The 16,345-nt window shown below is 47.2% G+C and overlaps 2 protein-coding genes across 3 annotated transcripts; both read left to right on the forward strand.

Moving 5' to 3' along the window:
- Nucleotides 1-6,294: 6,294 nt before the first annotated feature.
- On the forward strand, nt 6,295-10,063 carry LOC119338923 (formamidopyrimidine-DNA glycosylase-like). 2 transcript variants are annotated; one of them, XM_037611133.1, is made up of 10 exons: nt 6,295-6,668; nt 7,095-7,146; nt 7,247-7,304; nt 7,940-8,008; nt 8,125-8,250; nt 8,378-8,428; nt 8,814-8,891; nt 8,982-9,081; nt 9,277-9,327; nt 9,408-9,548. In XM_037611133.1, exons 1-9 carry the CDS (start codon nt 6,437-6,439, stop codon nt 9,303-9,305), a joined length of 795 nt encoding a protein of 264 aa, XP_037467030.1. In that variant the 5' UTR covers nt 6,295-6,436; the 3' UTR covers nt 9,306-9,327; nt 9,408-9,548. The 2 variants fall into 2 exon arrangements, with proteins under 2 accessions (XP_037467030.1, XP_037467028.1); XM_037611131.1 differs by having other exon boundaries at nt 6,303-6,668; nt 9,293-9,327; nt 9,408-10,063.
- Nucleotides 10,064-13,013: 2,950 nt separating this feature from the next.
- On the forward strand, nt 13,014-15,765 carry LOC119341231. Its single transcript, XM_037613099.1, has 4 exons — nt 13,014-13,970; nt 14,063-14,260; nt 14,337-14,616; nt 15,504-15,765. Exons 1-4 carry the CDS (start codon nt 13,014-13,016, stop codon nt 15,539-15,541), a joined length of 1,473 nt encoding a protein of 490 aa, XP_037468996.1. The 3' UTR covers nt 15,542-15,765.
- The last annotated feature ends 580 nt before the right edge of the window (nt 15,766-16,345 follow it).

Consider the following 16,345-nt stretch of genomic DNA (forward strand, 5'->3'; position numbering starts at 1 on the left):
GTCCTCAACAGCTCCTTCAAAGTCCTCAGCTCATGTGCATCTGGCTACATGTCAAAGGACTGCTGGTTTCTCGATTGCATCTGGTGTTTCCGCAAGTTCCTCAGCTGCACCAATTTCATCATCTGGCCCGACACTGATGAAGACCAAAGCAACAGCTGGACGAGGTCCTGGCCAAGTCCAAAGAAGAAACAGGTTGTATTCCATGTGCCTTCTGATGATGAAGCGTCTGATGAAGAACTCGCAGAAATCATCAGAGACAGACAGGTGAAGGCCGCTAGAGCCAAAGGCACATCTGTGCCACTGCTGTTGGATCCAAGGAAAATCCTCGATTACATTGATCTCTAGCACAAGGATCCAAACACACCAATGCCTGATTTTCATATGACTCCTGGACAGAATCATATGTTGTCCCATTTCATCACTGAAGAAAAATGGAAGTTTGAGAAGGCAAGAGAGATTAAGAAATCACAACACAGAAAGGAGAAGCTCCTGAAGAAAAATGTTGTCAGAATGACACCTGAGGAACTTCTCCAGGCTCAATCTAAAATTCAAGCCCTTAGCAAAGACTTTGATGCTTACTATGCTGATTGGCAGGGAGCTAAAGTGAGATTCGTCAATCTGACGAAGAAATTCACGAATGTTGCAGCCCCATCGCAACAAGAAAATCTTCAGGCTGCAGACTCTGCTCAGCCTGCTGAAGAACATGCCAGCACCGCTGATGACTTTCAGCCTGCTGGTGAACAAGCTCGTTCCAGGGCTGGTGAAGACATTCCAGCCGCTGAAGAAATTGCCAGGGCATCCACTAGTGGTGCGCCTGAAGAAACTAAAGTTGTCAGGGCAACTGCATCAGTTGCGCCTGAAGAAAATCAACCAGATTCCTCAGCTCCATCTGCACCTACACCAACTACAATTCTTCCATGTGCATTCGACGTGAAGAAGACCAAGGCTGCAGAGCAAGCTGCAGTGAAGAAAAGGAAGGCATCAGCTGCGTCAAATTCTTCGGCTGCGAAGAAAACGAAGCGAATGACCAGCTCACTCGAAAATCCTATTGATGCTATTCCGATTTCCTCCATGCCATCAAAGGACATTGTTCCTTTTGGAGAAGACTATAAGATCCCAAGCGGATCTGATGAAGAAAATCATTCTGCTACTTTGTCAGAGCAGATTGATGAAGAAATTGAAGTGGACGCAATCCCTTCAACGCCAATCATTTCCTCACCTATGCCTCAGTTCACAGCTGAAGAGGCTGGTGTTGAGGAAATTGAAGATGAAGATGTGGATATTGGCTGCACCACACCTGTGATGAACGATGACTTTTGGGAAAGTCAGCATCCAAATTCTCCACTCTTCACCCCACTCCAACAGATACCTCAGTCCCCTGCACCAACAGTTCAAATGGGCTCTGAAGAAACTCATCCCGCAACATCTGTCCATGAAGAAATTCCAGCCACTAGTGCTGATGAACCTGCTGCTGCTGATCCTCAGACTGCACCTATTGAGGAACAAGAAATTCCTCAGCCTGAAGAACCTGAGCTCGCGATTCCTGAGGTAGTAATGCAACTCACTGACACCCCTCTGCCAAATCCAAAGGATCCGTTCTCAAGCAAACAAAAGTTCAAGGCTGAAGATTTCTTTGCCGAGCACGTATTCTTCATAGACTATAATCCATATGATTCTGCTCGCATAAGGAAGAGGCGTTTCTGGACTGCCAGCCAAGCCAATTTCTATTCCTTAGTGCTTTTCGCCAAAGACAAAGTCTTCGATTATGCACATATTCCTCATGTGGACATGGAATCTCTGCCCGGCTTTGAGCCAGTCCTCAGTGTTCTTCACGACGCAGGACTTCTGAATTTCGGCATTGATATCTGTGACTGGAATGAAGAACTCATTCTTCAATTCTATGCAACTTTGCACATCACCGGAGACGCTGATGACGTGAACTCATGGGTGTTGGACTGGATGTCTGAAAACACTCACTACAAGGCACCATCAACTGAATTGCTTCGTGTCCTTCCTCTCAGTCCTCCACTTGATGGTGCTCGTTGCATCTACAATGAACCAGAACTGTCAGATCACTATATGCAAGTACTGATGAAGCCTTTGAAGCCAAGGCAGGCCCCACGAACCAAATTCCTCGTCAAGGAATTACTCTATGTGCCTTGGACTGTCTATCGAATTCTGACGAAGACAATGAGTCCCATCAAAGGCCACGACTCAAATGATGAAGAAGTCGTTGGCATCATGAAGAATATGCTTTTCAACATCATTCATGGCGTTCCCGTCAACTTCCATGATTTCTTCATGAGGACTCTAGCCAATATTGCTATGTCACCATTCGAGCTGAAGCCCTATACTCCTTGGATTATGAGATTCTTCAGGGCAAGATCTTCACTGAATTACAAAGCTGACACTCTGAACCACGATAGCTACTTGCCTCCCATTGAAGTCCTCAAACGGACAGTTTCATCAGCTGATGATAAAGGCAAGGCCGCTGCTGTGATCGATGAAGGCATTCGTCCATTGGATGGTCAATTTCGCAAGGCTGCATCTTACTCTACCAATGACGATTCTGCCACACATGACTCTGCCGCAAATACCTCAGCCAAGCAAAATCCTCAAGCCACAGCACCCAGGGTGATGACTGATCGTGAGTTACTCCTCAGTCTTCATCAGAAGGTTGATCGCAATCATAACTGGGTAAAGCGTCAGTTTGGTTCAATTCTTCACAACATGACCTCAACACACAATGCAGTGAAGAAAAACCAATACTACCTCCATGAAACCTTCAACCGTACCTGGGTTGTTCTCTCTCATGTCTACAGCGCTGCAGATCTGAAGAAAATGGGTCTCAAGGAAGAATTTGATTGGTCTACACCTCCACCGAAGAAATTCAAGAAGGTCAAAGTTCCTTCCTTGGTGGCCAGCTCCTATTCTTCATCACGCGAGACTGATGAGTATGAAGATTTGGACAACACTGCGGCAGGCCCTGCTACAACAAACAACCCCAACAACGCTGGCGCTCCTCCATCAACTTGATATTCTTCAGGGGCGTTAGTCCTCATTTTCAATCCTTTTGGTCATTTGATGACAAAGGGGGGGGGGGATCTGAGTTAGTCTTCAAGCGGGTTTATATTAAGGGCATTTTTTAAGTTACAACTCTTGTTTTTCTGAAACTTTTATTTGGATCGAGTTGTAATCTTAAACCCGATGGTGCGCTGATACTTTTGTTGCATTATGCTTTGCATGCTTATTCCTCATTAATGACATTGCACGCATGCTGAATCTCATCAGGCACCATATTTCATCATGCATTTCAAATTCTTCATATTATATATCAAATGCGTGTATGAATTACAAGGTATAGGGGGAGATCTCCATGATTCAACTCTTCAAATGTGCATTGCCTCAAAAGCAAATTCCTCACTATGCACATCTTCAGGGGGAGTTCTACTATATCTTGTAATCAAATTCCTCAATATCAGTGTATACACTTCATATGTTTATCCCCGTTGAAAACTTAACCTATGCTGTCATCAATCACCAAAAAGGGGGAGATTGTAAGTGCATTTAGTGCCCCTTAGTGATTTTGGTGTATTGAAGACTTATAGGTTAAGGGACTAATGCGTTTGTGAGTGTACACAGGTCTATAAGTCTATGAGGAGTTTGATATTTACAGAGAAAGTCGACCCCTAAAAATGAAGTTCTTCAACTGAAGACTTTGATATTTTGAAGACTTTCTGAAGACTTTGAAAATGAAGAAATTGGTGTGACCTTGAAGACTTGGTATTCATTTGTGGAACATGAAGCGTGAAGACTTTTGTTTTCGTAGTTTCATTTTCTCTTTCTTGAGTCATAGGAAACACCGTACTGTTAAAGGGGGTCGAGGAAATACTAAGGAAAAATTTCCATGTGATGCTCAACTCAAAATCCTACACCTACCAATCCCTTCGAGTGAAGCCTTTGGAAATCTCATATAGTTCAGTCACTTTCTTCAGTGACAGAGACGAAGTTCTTCTGGTCGCTAATGAATTTGCTCCGACTGAGGAGTTAGGAATTCGCCAGTGCGGATTGCCTACACAGTGAGGAACATGATAGCCCTGAGGAATTTGAGAGTCAAATTTCCGACCGTTGCTGTGCTGCGCGCCAGCTGTCCCAAAATATCTTATCCACCTAACGATCATATCATTGAGGGGCATTTATGTCTTATCATGTCGGGCTGCTCCCTAGGCTATAAATAGCCGCCCCCTACAACCACTAGCTGGTTGGCTGCTCCGAGAGAACTTGACACTTGTCATTTGAGAGAAACCCATCCTCCGAGGACTTTGAGCGAAAATCATCGAGTGAGGAAAATCCCAAAAACCCAAACACCTCCAAACCCAAAGTGATCGAGCATCACTGAAGAAATTGATCCTGCGTGGATCCGACGCTTGTTACCTTTGAAGACTGTGCTTCTTCCAGACGGTTAGGCGTCAAGGTCTAGAGCATCCAAGAGGAATTGTGGATTGCCGAGTGACCAAGTCTGTGAAGGTTTGGAAGTCGCCTGAAGACTTACCACGAGTGATTGGACGAGATCTGCGTCATCTTAGTTCAAGGAGAATACGGTGAGCACTGGGTGTCCTGAGCTGCGTGCTCAGAGACTGGGTGTCCGGGACTGCGTGTCCTCGAGTTTAAATACTCAGCCACTCCAACCAGATATACAACTGAGACAGCAGTTGGAACTGGTCTACCAAATCATTGTCTTCACCAACCTAACTGGTTCTATTTCCTCAACCCTTTCATTTCCTCATTACTGTGTTGAGTGTTTGTTCATATCTGTGTTTGTAGACTTTGACTGAAGACTTTCTCAATTTCCTCAGTTCAATTTCTTTAGTCTGTTTGTCTTCATCTTGTGTTATCCTGTGATTACGCTTTCTGTACTCTGTGCTAGTCTTCATTTCATCATGATGACCATGCTTGTATTCTGTTATGTTTACTTCTGAGTAGTTATTCCGCTGCTAATAGTTCTTCGCTAAGGAATTTCCTCACCGGCAAATTCCTCAGTGAAGAATTCATAAAAATCGCCTATTCACCCCCCCTCTAGTCGACATAACGCACTTTCACGACTCCTCTTCTTCATTGAGCAGGCCCCTTTCGCGGTGCTGTGGTGAGACGGGGCGGAAGCTTCAAGACAATTTTGGCGCAGAGTGGTGGTTTGTTTGGTGGCATGCTCCGAAGCGACCGAGGTGAAGGTTGGGACCAGGAGTAATCCCTGTCGGCCGAGCTGACACCGATGCGGTGGTGCCTGAGGGTGCCACCGGACCTTTATGGAGGGCGTCGGGGGTACCCTTCCTCTCTCCTCGTCGCATATCGAGGGAAACTCTTGGCAGCAGCGTCGTCATCGTCGCATCCCTTCTTGGAGTTGTTGATTGGTACCGGCGCTTCGGAATATAGGAGCTTAGTGGAGGATCCCGGTGGGCGCGGCGGTCGCGAAGCTTCTTCGTTTTTGTTGATCCACCGGTGTCGGCATTTGTTTCTTTTCTTTTTTCTCTTTCATTTCTGTTGGGCGTGCCTGTGCTGCTTCCGCCCTAGCACCTATCTGGTTGTATCGGTGATGTTTGCTTTGTAATACAAAGCAAGGGGAAACCCTATTTCGTCGATAGTTTTGGCTGAATCAGACAAAGAAGGGCCCGTGGTTGCCTATGGTGGGTCCTACTAGTGGTAACTAAAAGCTGATGTGGATGTTTTGTACGTTGGTGGGTTCCTCATGTAAGCTGGTAAAAAAGGCTGATGTGGCTAGGCCGCTGATGTGGATAGCATGCATGTTAAAATAAATAGGTTTAGTGGGGTGAACTTGGGATTTGTCTTTTCGTAAGATTACTCCTAGTCGTTAGTTTATTGTTGAAGAACAACCAAAGAACACATATGGATTTTTCGGGGATTTTAAGGTTCTACACAGGGAAACAATAAGATCCATACAATCCCCGTAAATTGCCGCAACTTATGTCCACCGTGAGTTATGTTCTTGTGCATGCATCACAAGTAGTACGATATCAATTTATGACACGATAGCCTGCCTTTTTGTTTTTAAGAACAACACGACAGTTTTTTCTTTTTTGAGAACCTGCAAAAAACACATGACAGCCTGCATATTTATTTTTGAGAACAACATACCACGTGACACATGTGATAAACAATCCAAACAATTAAAAAAACATGACAGATTTTTTTTTTTTTGAGAACTTAGAGAAAAAACACATGACAGCTTGCAACCAATAATAAATGTGCTCACATCAATCCTGTCCCGATGGGCCCGCCCATCCGCACGGCCCGCGCACGCGTGTGGAGACGCACAAACTTAGCCCATTCGCACAGGGGCTCGCCGTGCTGCCCCTGCCCCTGCCTGCCTGACACTGACGCCGGAGAGGTCTCAGGGGAGAGAGAGAGAGAGAGAGCGGGGATGCCGGAACTGCCGGAGGTGGAGGCGGCGCGGCGGGCGCTGGAGGCGCACTGCGTGGGTCGCCGCATCACGCGCTGCGCCGTCGCGGACGACTCCAAGGTCGTCGTCGTCGCTGCCGGGCGCGTGGCCTTCGAGCGCGCCATGGTGGGCAGGACCATCGTGGCCGCGCGCCGGAGGGGCAAGAACCTCTGGCTCCGCCTCGACGCCCCGCCCTTCCCCTCCTTCCAGTTCGGTCAGTACCCACTACCACCACACCGACCTACCCTGCCTCTGCTTGCTTTGCCAATTGCAGTCTTGCTCTGCAGAAACTCGCTGGAGGCTGGAGGTGCATTAGCTTGATTGGCCACGATTTATGCTCGATTCCCCATAGAATTCGCTTAATTGCTCGTTGATGATATCCCAATGCTAACTGTTGCCGATTAATGTCCTCCGAAACACGGAGAGTTGGGAAAGGGGACAATTCTTTGGGGATGCTATGAATTGCTTTGCCCATGTATGCTCGATTCCATATAAGGGACGCGATGAACGCGCTTAATTGCTCGTTGGTGATATCCCAATGACAATTGCTGTCCTAAAAAAGAAGCAGAGTTGGGAAAGGGGGAGATATTTTGGCTTCAGCAAGCACCGAGGTTGACATGAACATGCTCTGGCTTTGCAGGAATGGCAGGTGCGATCTACATAAAGGGCGTTGCCGTCACAAAGTACAAGAGGCAAGTGCTCCTTTCCGTTTCGTATCTCACTGTTGTTTCACTAGGATAGATTATTACTAGTACAGTTGGAGCTCATAACGAAGCTTATGGATGGTTTCAGATCGGCTGTCAACTCCGAGGACGAGTGGCCCTCCAAGTACTCCAAATTCTTCATCGAGGTCAGGAGCCCAAAAAGCAATCTGCAGATTCTTTTCAGTTATTCTAAACACGGAGTTATCTGTGGTAATGTGTTACTTTTGCGGCAGTGCTTGTACAAAATGGTGAACTTCAGTTGTGAGCTCACGAGTTGAAAGTGGCATGAGTCACTTCTCTTGCAAACTTTTGTTGGTTAATTTGTAGAATAACCGTGGCTGTAGATAAGCAGGAAAGGCCATGTTTCAGTAGCCCATATCTTTCAACACAACAAGCTTAATAAACTCATGGACAGAGATTCTAATGTTCATCACCCGCTCTTCAGAATTGGGCGTGTTCCGGGGAATGCCAGCAAAAATAGGATATGGAGGCCCTGGCTCATTCGCCAGGACTAGAGCTAGCACACGGAAACCTGCGGCCTGGCACAAATAGCCTTCATGAGATTAAGACACTTAATTCCCTTGTAATGAAAGAAATTATTATCATGAATCGTTGGAATTTCCCCACTAGTTAGTCCCTCCTGAAGATGGCTAGGAAGGAGCTCTACGGCTTGGAGTTATCATTGATGTCTCTAACCTGCTTACACTGGGAGCCAAGGCTCATCTGAAGTTAGTTTTTAACTTTGATGTGCCCAACCTTTTAAAATTTACGCATTGTACAGCTTGATGATGGCTTGGAGTTTTCCTTCACTGATAAGAGGCGCTTTGCAAGAGTTCGGTTATTTGATGATGTAAGTATTTTTATTGCTTTCTCAAGTTCAGTTTAAATTATCTGTAGCCAAGGCAAGAGTTCGGTTATTTTCCTTTAAATTTTATAAAAGTTTGCTCACTCAAGTATTGTTGGCAGCCTGAAACTGTACCTCCAATTTCTGAGTTAGGTCCAGATGCGCTCTTTGAGCCGATGTCTGTCGATAATTTTGTGGACTCACTGAGCAGGAAGAAGATTGGAATAAAAGCTCTTTTACTTGATCAGGTGATCATCATTGAGTCGATAGAAGTTATTGGCTCTACAATTATGTTTTCCTATGATATACAGAATTAACTTGTTCTATTTTCTGATAATACCATAACTGACATCTTGCCCTTTTTTTTATGAGCAGAGTTTCATATCAGGCATTGGTAATTGGATTGCAGATGAGGTGCTTTACCAGGTATTGGTACAAAAATTTGTGAGGCTTGCACCAAACGAAATACCTGAACTTTGAATTTGTTATGGACCTGGAAATGTACGAACGCTAGGACTAAGGGTTGGACACTCGCCCTTGGATGCTAGAGGCCTGATTGTACAAGAGGGGATGGGACCAGGAATTCATTTTGTTATGCATTGCCCCCCTCCAGCTAATAATTCAAAAAGGAATTAATAGCCATTCCATGGACCCTAAGCAATCTGATCTTATCCCTAACAATTTCGGCTAACACACACCTAGGAGTCTAGGAAATAAATCTGCTACTGTTCAATAGATAGAACTGCTGCATCTTCTGCACTTGTGTTTCAGTGCGGCTTGGCCATAACAAAATTCATGTTATTATTTGTAGTCGAAAATCCATCCATTGCAGATTGCTTCTAGCCTAATAAGGGAGAGTTGTGAAGCGCTACACCAAAGCATCCAAGAGGTTACTCTAACTTCACATTGTTTTGAGTAACTGTACTGCACTACTGTATACCTTGCAGAATACTTGTGTCTTGACCCAAGAATTTATTAGGTTGTGAAATATGCTGTCGATGTCGATGCTGATTGTGATCGCTTTCCTGTGGAATGGTTGTTTCATCACCGCTGGGGCAAGAAGCCTGGTAAAGTCGGAGGTGAGTTTCTACAGGAAAAAAAATGATAATCTTGAACAGGGTCACATCCATTATTTGAGAAAATTGGCCACTGACGAAACGCATCGTAATTTTGCATTTCATAAGATGAACTGCGGCAATTATGCAGGAAAATAGGAATGTCAGTAATTATGTGCTCCAGTTTGTTATCTTTTGGCCCTCGTCAGATTTATCCAGTTTCTGGTTATTGCAGGAAAGAAAATTGAATTCATAACAGCTGGTGGCAGGGTGAGCAACACTACTTCACTATCACACTTTCTGCCATCCTAGATCTATCTAACCCTCTGATTTGTACTCTCTCTATTTAGACTACAGCCTATGTGCCACAACTGCAGAAGCTGACTGGGACCCAATCTAACAAAAAAGTAGTGGCTAGCCCAGGGCAAGTGAGCGAGGATGGTGATGCCAAGGAAGCAGGGGCAGAAGTAGAAGTGGAAGCTGATGATGATTTGAAGCCAAGAAAGAGAGTGGCAACATTCAAGGCTGCTAAGGGACAGCAAAACAAGGATGTCATAAGTGCTCCCTCCAAAATAACAAGGAAAATTGCTGGTGGCAAGAAGAAACCAAGCATTAAACATGGCAGCAAAGATGATATCAAGACTGCAGGACCAAACAAAGCTGGTGCTGGTAGCAACAATGAGCATGGTTTGGACGAACCTACTGCTAAGATGCGCAAGGTATCAGGGCGGGGTACAAGAAATTCTTCCAAGAATAAACCGAAGACTACCAAATGATTAATCTGGAAGAAGATAAAAGAAATTCAGTGTATGTTGGTTACATGTTGTCTAACGTCAATTTAGTGTAGAGTATGTTGGTTATGTGTTTTTATACTACATTCCAGTGATTATGAAACCATTTGAAATCCCGGAATTTCATAACCTTGTCTCGGTTTCTTGAACTGCAGCAGTATTGTGTTACCGTATGAACAGAAAATGCATCTGTTTGAACTTTCCATCTGTGTTCATTATGAAACCTAATAGTCAGATTCTCCTTTCAAGTTTGGCCATAAATGTCTTGAACAAAATTGGACAGAGACTTCATTGCAGTATTTGGTGATATTTGATATAGAGTATATATGATGTTGTTGCAAATATGAAAATGTTACATACAAAATGCACTAGAACTGATCCTATGTACAAAAGAGGGCTACCCTTATCAACAAAAGCACCAACTAATTTTTTATTTAAGAAAAGACACCCAAGGGGGGCATCTTAGATCTGATAAATATCGAGAGAAACAATAACTAGTATAATGAAAAGACAACTGCACGCAGTATAAACAATAAAATCAAATTTACATTGAAAATCATATTGGCCTTGTTCTTTCCATTAATTGTACACCGTCCACTCAAGGTTGAAAATTGCACTGAAGCAACGGTAAAGAAAAGGGACACATGCAAATGCCCTCACCATATCAGGATTTAGAGACCACAATAGCTGCTTGCCGCTTGAGACGAGATCTAGAAGTTGTCGAAGAAACATCGTTGGAGCATCACCTCACGCAGTACATCCGATCCTGCAATCCATCACCACCAGACCAGAGAGTTGGAGAAGGCGGATCATGTCGCAGAACGACATGGAAGAAAATGTCGAAGCCGCCGCACTAATAGATAGCCAATTGCACTTCTCGATAGACACACCAACTGCCAGGATTCAAAGAGAACCAACAACCAACAGATCTTGCGACAAAAACTCTCACAAACCCTTCTTTGAGGCCGGATCAGCCATCATCGAGGTAGGAGATGCCAAAGAGACCTTATTCCGACACGCCATCGTCTCCACCACCTCATCGACGTCGCCAGGGGAACAAAACCTAAGGAAAAGATAAAAGAAATAGATGGGTCCCGCTCCTCCTGGTGCGGACCGAGGCTGTCAGGTGGGGATAGGAGGGCTCCAATACCAATGCTTTGGCTCATCCTGCAAATGTTTAACTAGAGTTTATTTAAAAATCTGGTCGAACCACAAGCCGTATGGCCTGGCGACGCCCCTTTATGCACCCTTTGGTTGCAAACGATTCTGGTTGGCTTTTGGTTAATGGAATGAGCAAATTTCCAGTTTAAGAAAATATATATCTTTGCTAGTTTACCAAAAAAGGTCCCCCCGCTTTGCATTCCAAATCAACCAACAGCGATCACAAGCAAATGCTGGAGCTAGCAACACATCAAGCCCAAAAGAAAAATAAGGAAGAAGAAACAAATGCCAACAACGGCAGCTTGACAAAGTACGGATGACCCGCCACCGCTGCGCACTGCGGAATCGACCCATCACGACACAAGGCTCCAATTCGCCACATACCAAGCAGCACCTCCAAGAAAGAATGCAATACCGACGACGCTGTTGCCCGGACGTGTCCTAGGGTTTCCCCCGGCATGCGAAGGGGAGTGGGGGATGAAGTCCAACGACACCCTCCAGGAAGGAATGACGGCACCTGCAGGCATCACCGCATCGGAGCCATAGGAACCGGCAAGGATTTCTCCCGCCCTCCATACCTCACCGCCCAATTCGGACCGGACCCAACCAGCCAGCTCGCCGCCCACCAGCATGCGTCACCGCGGTCGCGACGCCACCCATGCCGCCTCACTCAAAACACCACCACGAGGCCAAGAGGACGAGGAGAATAGCGTCGGGCGACGGGAGCAGCGGCACCATAGCCGCGCCGGAGGGAACCACCTCCACTGCCGTCATGCGGGAGGCCCGTGCCTCCGACGCCGTCGCCGTCGCGGCAGGGGGGCATACTAGGCCACCCTGGCCCGTCCAGGCCCGAATCGGGCCCGCTAAGCCCCGCCGGCACCCGACCGCCCAACGCCGCTCCCCCGCCTCCCGGAAGCCACGCCGCCGACCCGCCCAGACCCAGATGGGGCCCAGATTTGGGCCAGTGGGTGCCGGCCGCCAATGGCAATGCCGTCGCCCAGCCAATCTCCCGCGCCGCGCCAGGATACCCCGCCGCCACGCCGGACCACGGCCGCCGAGGATTCTCCGCCGCCCCGCGCCGGAGAGCAACCGAGAGGGGAATGGCCAGGGTCCGCCTCCGCCAGCGTTGCCCGGGCCAGGCCCGGCGGCGGGGAGGGAGGGGTGAGGGAGAGTTGAAGGAAGAAGGGCCGAGGCACGGCTGGTCGCCCGCGGCGGCGACGCGGTCGCGAGAGCTAGGGGGAGGGGAGGTGAGGTGTATATAATCACTTGCATCCCCCTTTGTTCCATCTTCCTTTTATACCCTGGGATCGAGATAACGATAGTTAGGTGTCATCCCAACAGATCGCCATCCGATGTTGATCCAAAGGCATTGAAGAATGGCCACGGATTTCAAAAAGGGTGTCACGTCAGCGTGATGTCAAACTCTAGCCTTAGGATGCCACGTCTGCTCTTCGTCTTCCTCCCGACTCCTTAACGCTTCTCCTCCCCCACCCCACACCCATCGAGCCCACCACCTCCTCCGCCGCCGAATTTGCCAACGACCTCGGACCCACACTAGCCTCGCATCCCAATAAGGTCTTCTTCGAATGCCATCTCGGCACTCATTAACCGTGTACCACCACGTGCAATCTCACCCCCGCAGGTCATCGACGTCGACTTTTGCCCTCACCACCTCGGCCGTTCACCCACACCGGGCGCCGTGCTAAGTCAAGACGGCGACACGAGCTTCATAGTTTTTTTTCCTGATATAAGAAAATTAGGCAACTTATATGTCTATTGGAAATTACATATACCACACATCAACGCTGGTCTGGGTTTTATATACTTGAAACAATAAGAAAAGACCGGAAGGGGAATGTTGGTGGAACCTCGTACTACTTACTCAGAGTAGTGGTCGTCTGGTGGTCACTCATCAGTCTACTGCGTCAGTCCCCACTCCCCACCCATAATTCTAGGGTTGTGTGTGTCACTCTCTCCCGTCGGAGAGGTGAGATCCGGGCGTCGATGGAGGCGAGCTCGGGTCCTCGCCGGAGTTCCAGCCAGGAGCCAGATGGCCCTGGCGACGGACCGGACCGCATCAGCGCCCTCCCCGACGAGATGCTCCTCCTCGTCCTCGCCCGCCTCCCCTGCGCCGCCGCCGCCGCCCGCACCGAAGTCCTCTCCCGCCGGTGGCTCGGCCTCTGGACCGGCATCCGCGAGATCGTCTTCCGCGGCGTGGCCCTCCGGTCGCTCGAGGCGGCGCTCGGCCGCGTCGCTCTTCCCCCGCCCGCGGTTTCCCTCATCAAAATCCGCGTCCCCATCAAGCAGCAGCGTCCCCATCAACCCGTCCCCAAGGAGAAGGAGCACTGGAGAGACAGCGCCGGCGTCCCCATCAACTCGCTGCTCCGCGCCGCCGCGCGGCTCCAGCCGGAGAAGCTAGACTTCCTCCTCCCCTCCGGCATAATCGAGCGTGCCCTCGCTGTCGACCTGCCTTGCCTGCCCCGCGCCACCTCCATCGCGCTCAACTTTTCCTCCCTCTTCTCCCTCGCCGCCGTGCCGGCCGGCGCCGAGTTCCCCGCACTCGAGACGCTGTCCCTGGCGGAATGCATTACCGACCTCGGCGCCTTGCTCTCCTGCTGCCCGCGCTTGCGCACGCTCCGCCTCAGCAGGGCTGTGTTCCCTGACTGCGTCATTAGGGTCGTCAACTCGCCTCTGCTGCAGGAGCTGGTCGTGCAATGCGAGGCCAGATTGACACAGCTTGTCGTCATTGTTGCTCCCGAGCTTAAGCAATTGACCATCTCATTTACATCGGTGGTGGCGGTTAACATCACCGTCTTGGCGCCAGTGGTGGAGAAGATTTCATGGCAGTGCTGCTACTTGGGGCCGTATATTGTGTTTGGTCTTTGGAGCCTCAGCAAACTGCGGCTACAGTCGGCGGAGAGACAAGGAGAGCCAACGACGCTGCACATTTATGCCTGCGTCGTGCGTCCCCTCTACTGTTCAATCTGTTGCAAGCTCTCACTAAATTAATTTTATGACTGATAATATACATAGTTGGCAAATTGTTTTTTCAGGACCCGTCTCCTTTTCGAGCTAAGGTGGACAACTTTAGGCGGGAGATACAGAGGCACATGGTTGCTGCCTTCTCCGTTTTCGAGCTACATCTCACAGCCAAGGGGCATGCTTTCGGAGCGTTTGTGGTTCATCTCCTTGGGATGGATCGAATTCGTACTGCTACTCGGAGGCTTAAGGTCGTCTTACATAGATCAGAGGTAATTCTCTGCTCTGATTATATACCGCAATAATACATTATTGTGTGGTTTTATTGATATACATTTTTGGTTTTAGTTGAAAGAAGTATGCCCGACACACTGTCCTTGTGAGTCTACAAACTGGAGGTCCCAGACTATATCCTTGGATGCTCTCGAAGAAGTGGAGTTCAATGGATTCGACGGAGCGGATCATGAGTTTGATCTATTGGAATTGATACTTGGATGTGCGCCAGCGCTAAAAAGAATGATTGTCAGGCTGTCCGAGGAGACCTCGGCAAGTAATGATGGATGCGGAACGATAGACAATATCTTCAGGGCATGTTCTTCCGTGGAATGTGATGTTTATCACAGCTCTGGTGAGTATATATTTGGCATCCATTATTTGTATCTTCATAATGAAACACAGATATACTCCTTCCGTTTCTGAAAAGAAGGCTTGTAAATTTTCTCCTAAGACAAATGGTGCAAAGTTTGACCAAGTTTGTAAAAAGGCCATAGTGGTACTAATTTTGTATTGTAGTTGTTGATAATTTTTCCTATAAACTTTATTAAACTTTGCACCATTTGATTTGAGATAAAATTGTAGGCCTTCTTTTGGGAGACGAAGAGAATAACTGTTAATCACTGTGTAAGATTTGTCGAATATGTGGCGTTGACATGCCAATTATATAGTTTGGTTGTGCATCTTCGATTTATTAGCTAATTAAACATGTTATATTTCTGCCAAATTTGTTTGCTCAGACCCTCATATTGTTTGTAGAAACTGAAATTGAATAGTGGATTGTATGATAAGAAAAAAATCAGTACTTTTACTCAGGCTTCCTTACCTAAATTGCTCTGTTGCATTTCACAATCCTCTTCATTGATCTTGCCATTTTGTTTTGCATCTGTCTTCGAGTTTCTTTGTTAGCTGAGGTTATCCCATCTGAATTCATCGGCCTTGGGGTTTGGAACAAATTTTAGTTCCAGTTAAACTTTATGCAGCAATTACTTTGCTGTTTCTTTCTGCTGTCAGTGTGTATTATGTTTTATTTGCGGTTTTGCTGCATCTGTATTCAGTAGCAGAAAGACAGTGCCCAGATAACCTAAAGTTTGTTGTCTCATCTAAATTTTTCATTGGCCTTCGGATTTCTTTCTGTTCTCAGCATATTGTGTTTTATTTGACAACATTCCTACACATACTACTCCACATTTGCTTGTTGTGATACTGACCGGAGCTTGTTTCAATTTGTCTCGTCTGCAGGTACAATGTACGGCAGCCAAAATTGCGCGTTGACATGATTCTCACCCTCAGGTCGGTCGATCCGTGGTGCAGATTCAAAAGATCATCCTAGGGTCTGTGGATTCGTGGTGTGGTGCGCATTGACAGGGTCTCCGGTCTCGGGACTTTGCTTGGTTGCTTCAACTGATCGTCTCGTGTGTTCTACTGTTCTTTTGCCAGTGTACTGTACTAGCTATTCAAGGTGCACAGTTATATGTTGTGTGGTTTCTATGTCATTTGACTATTGAATTAATGCACTCTACCTATGTCGTGAGTCAATTACTCGAAGCTGACCATCATGTTAAGCCTATGGTTTCAGTTCCTATTTTGCGCTGTTCCATTGTGACGAGGACATTTCATGTTTTCAGCGGGAGTAAAATGATCACCTTGCAGCTCTTTGTGCTTATAGCTATGGTTAGATGAACCAAGCGGCTCTGTGAATTAACCTCTGTTTCCTCTCTTTACTAACTACTGCACCCTATATGATGGGTTGAAGATGCATCTCTGTGTCAATTCTGTTTTAGCAGAATCTGTATCATCTTGTGTAGATGCAACTGGAGCATTGCGGTTGCGGCAAGGGCTGAGCTAGTGTGAGATATGCAGGCGAGAAGCTCTGATTGCTGAAACAACGCCGGTGGCAAAGGCTTGGCTGTTCGGCTTGAGTGAGGAACTGCAGCCTCATGAGTTCGTCAAAGCGGTTGTAACACCGTTGCCAGTAGTTTGGTGGACTCGGCGTCGACCGATTCATGAAGCCGAATTTCAATCTACGCTGTTGGCCCATGCTTTAGTTGACAGGAAGGCGAGGACCCAGATTCCTTGTTAGA

The sequence above is a fragment of the Triticum dicoccoides genome, chromosome 7B (assembly GCF_002162155.2).
Source record: "Triticum dicoccoides isolate Atlit2015 ecotype Zavitan chromosome 7B, WEW_v2.0, whole genome shotgun sequence".
In the NCBI taxonomy this organism is placed as follows: Eukaryota; Viridiplantae; Streptophyta; class Magnoliopsida; order Poales; family Poaceae; genus Triticum; species Triticum dicoccoides.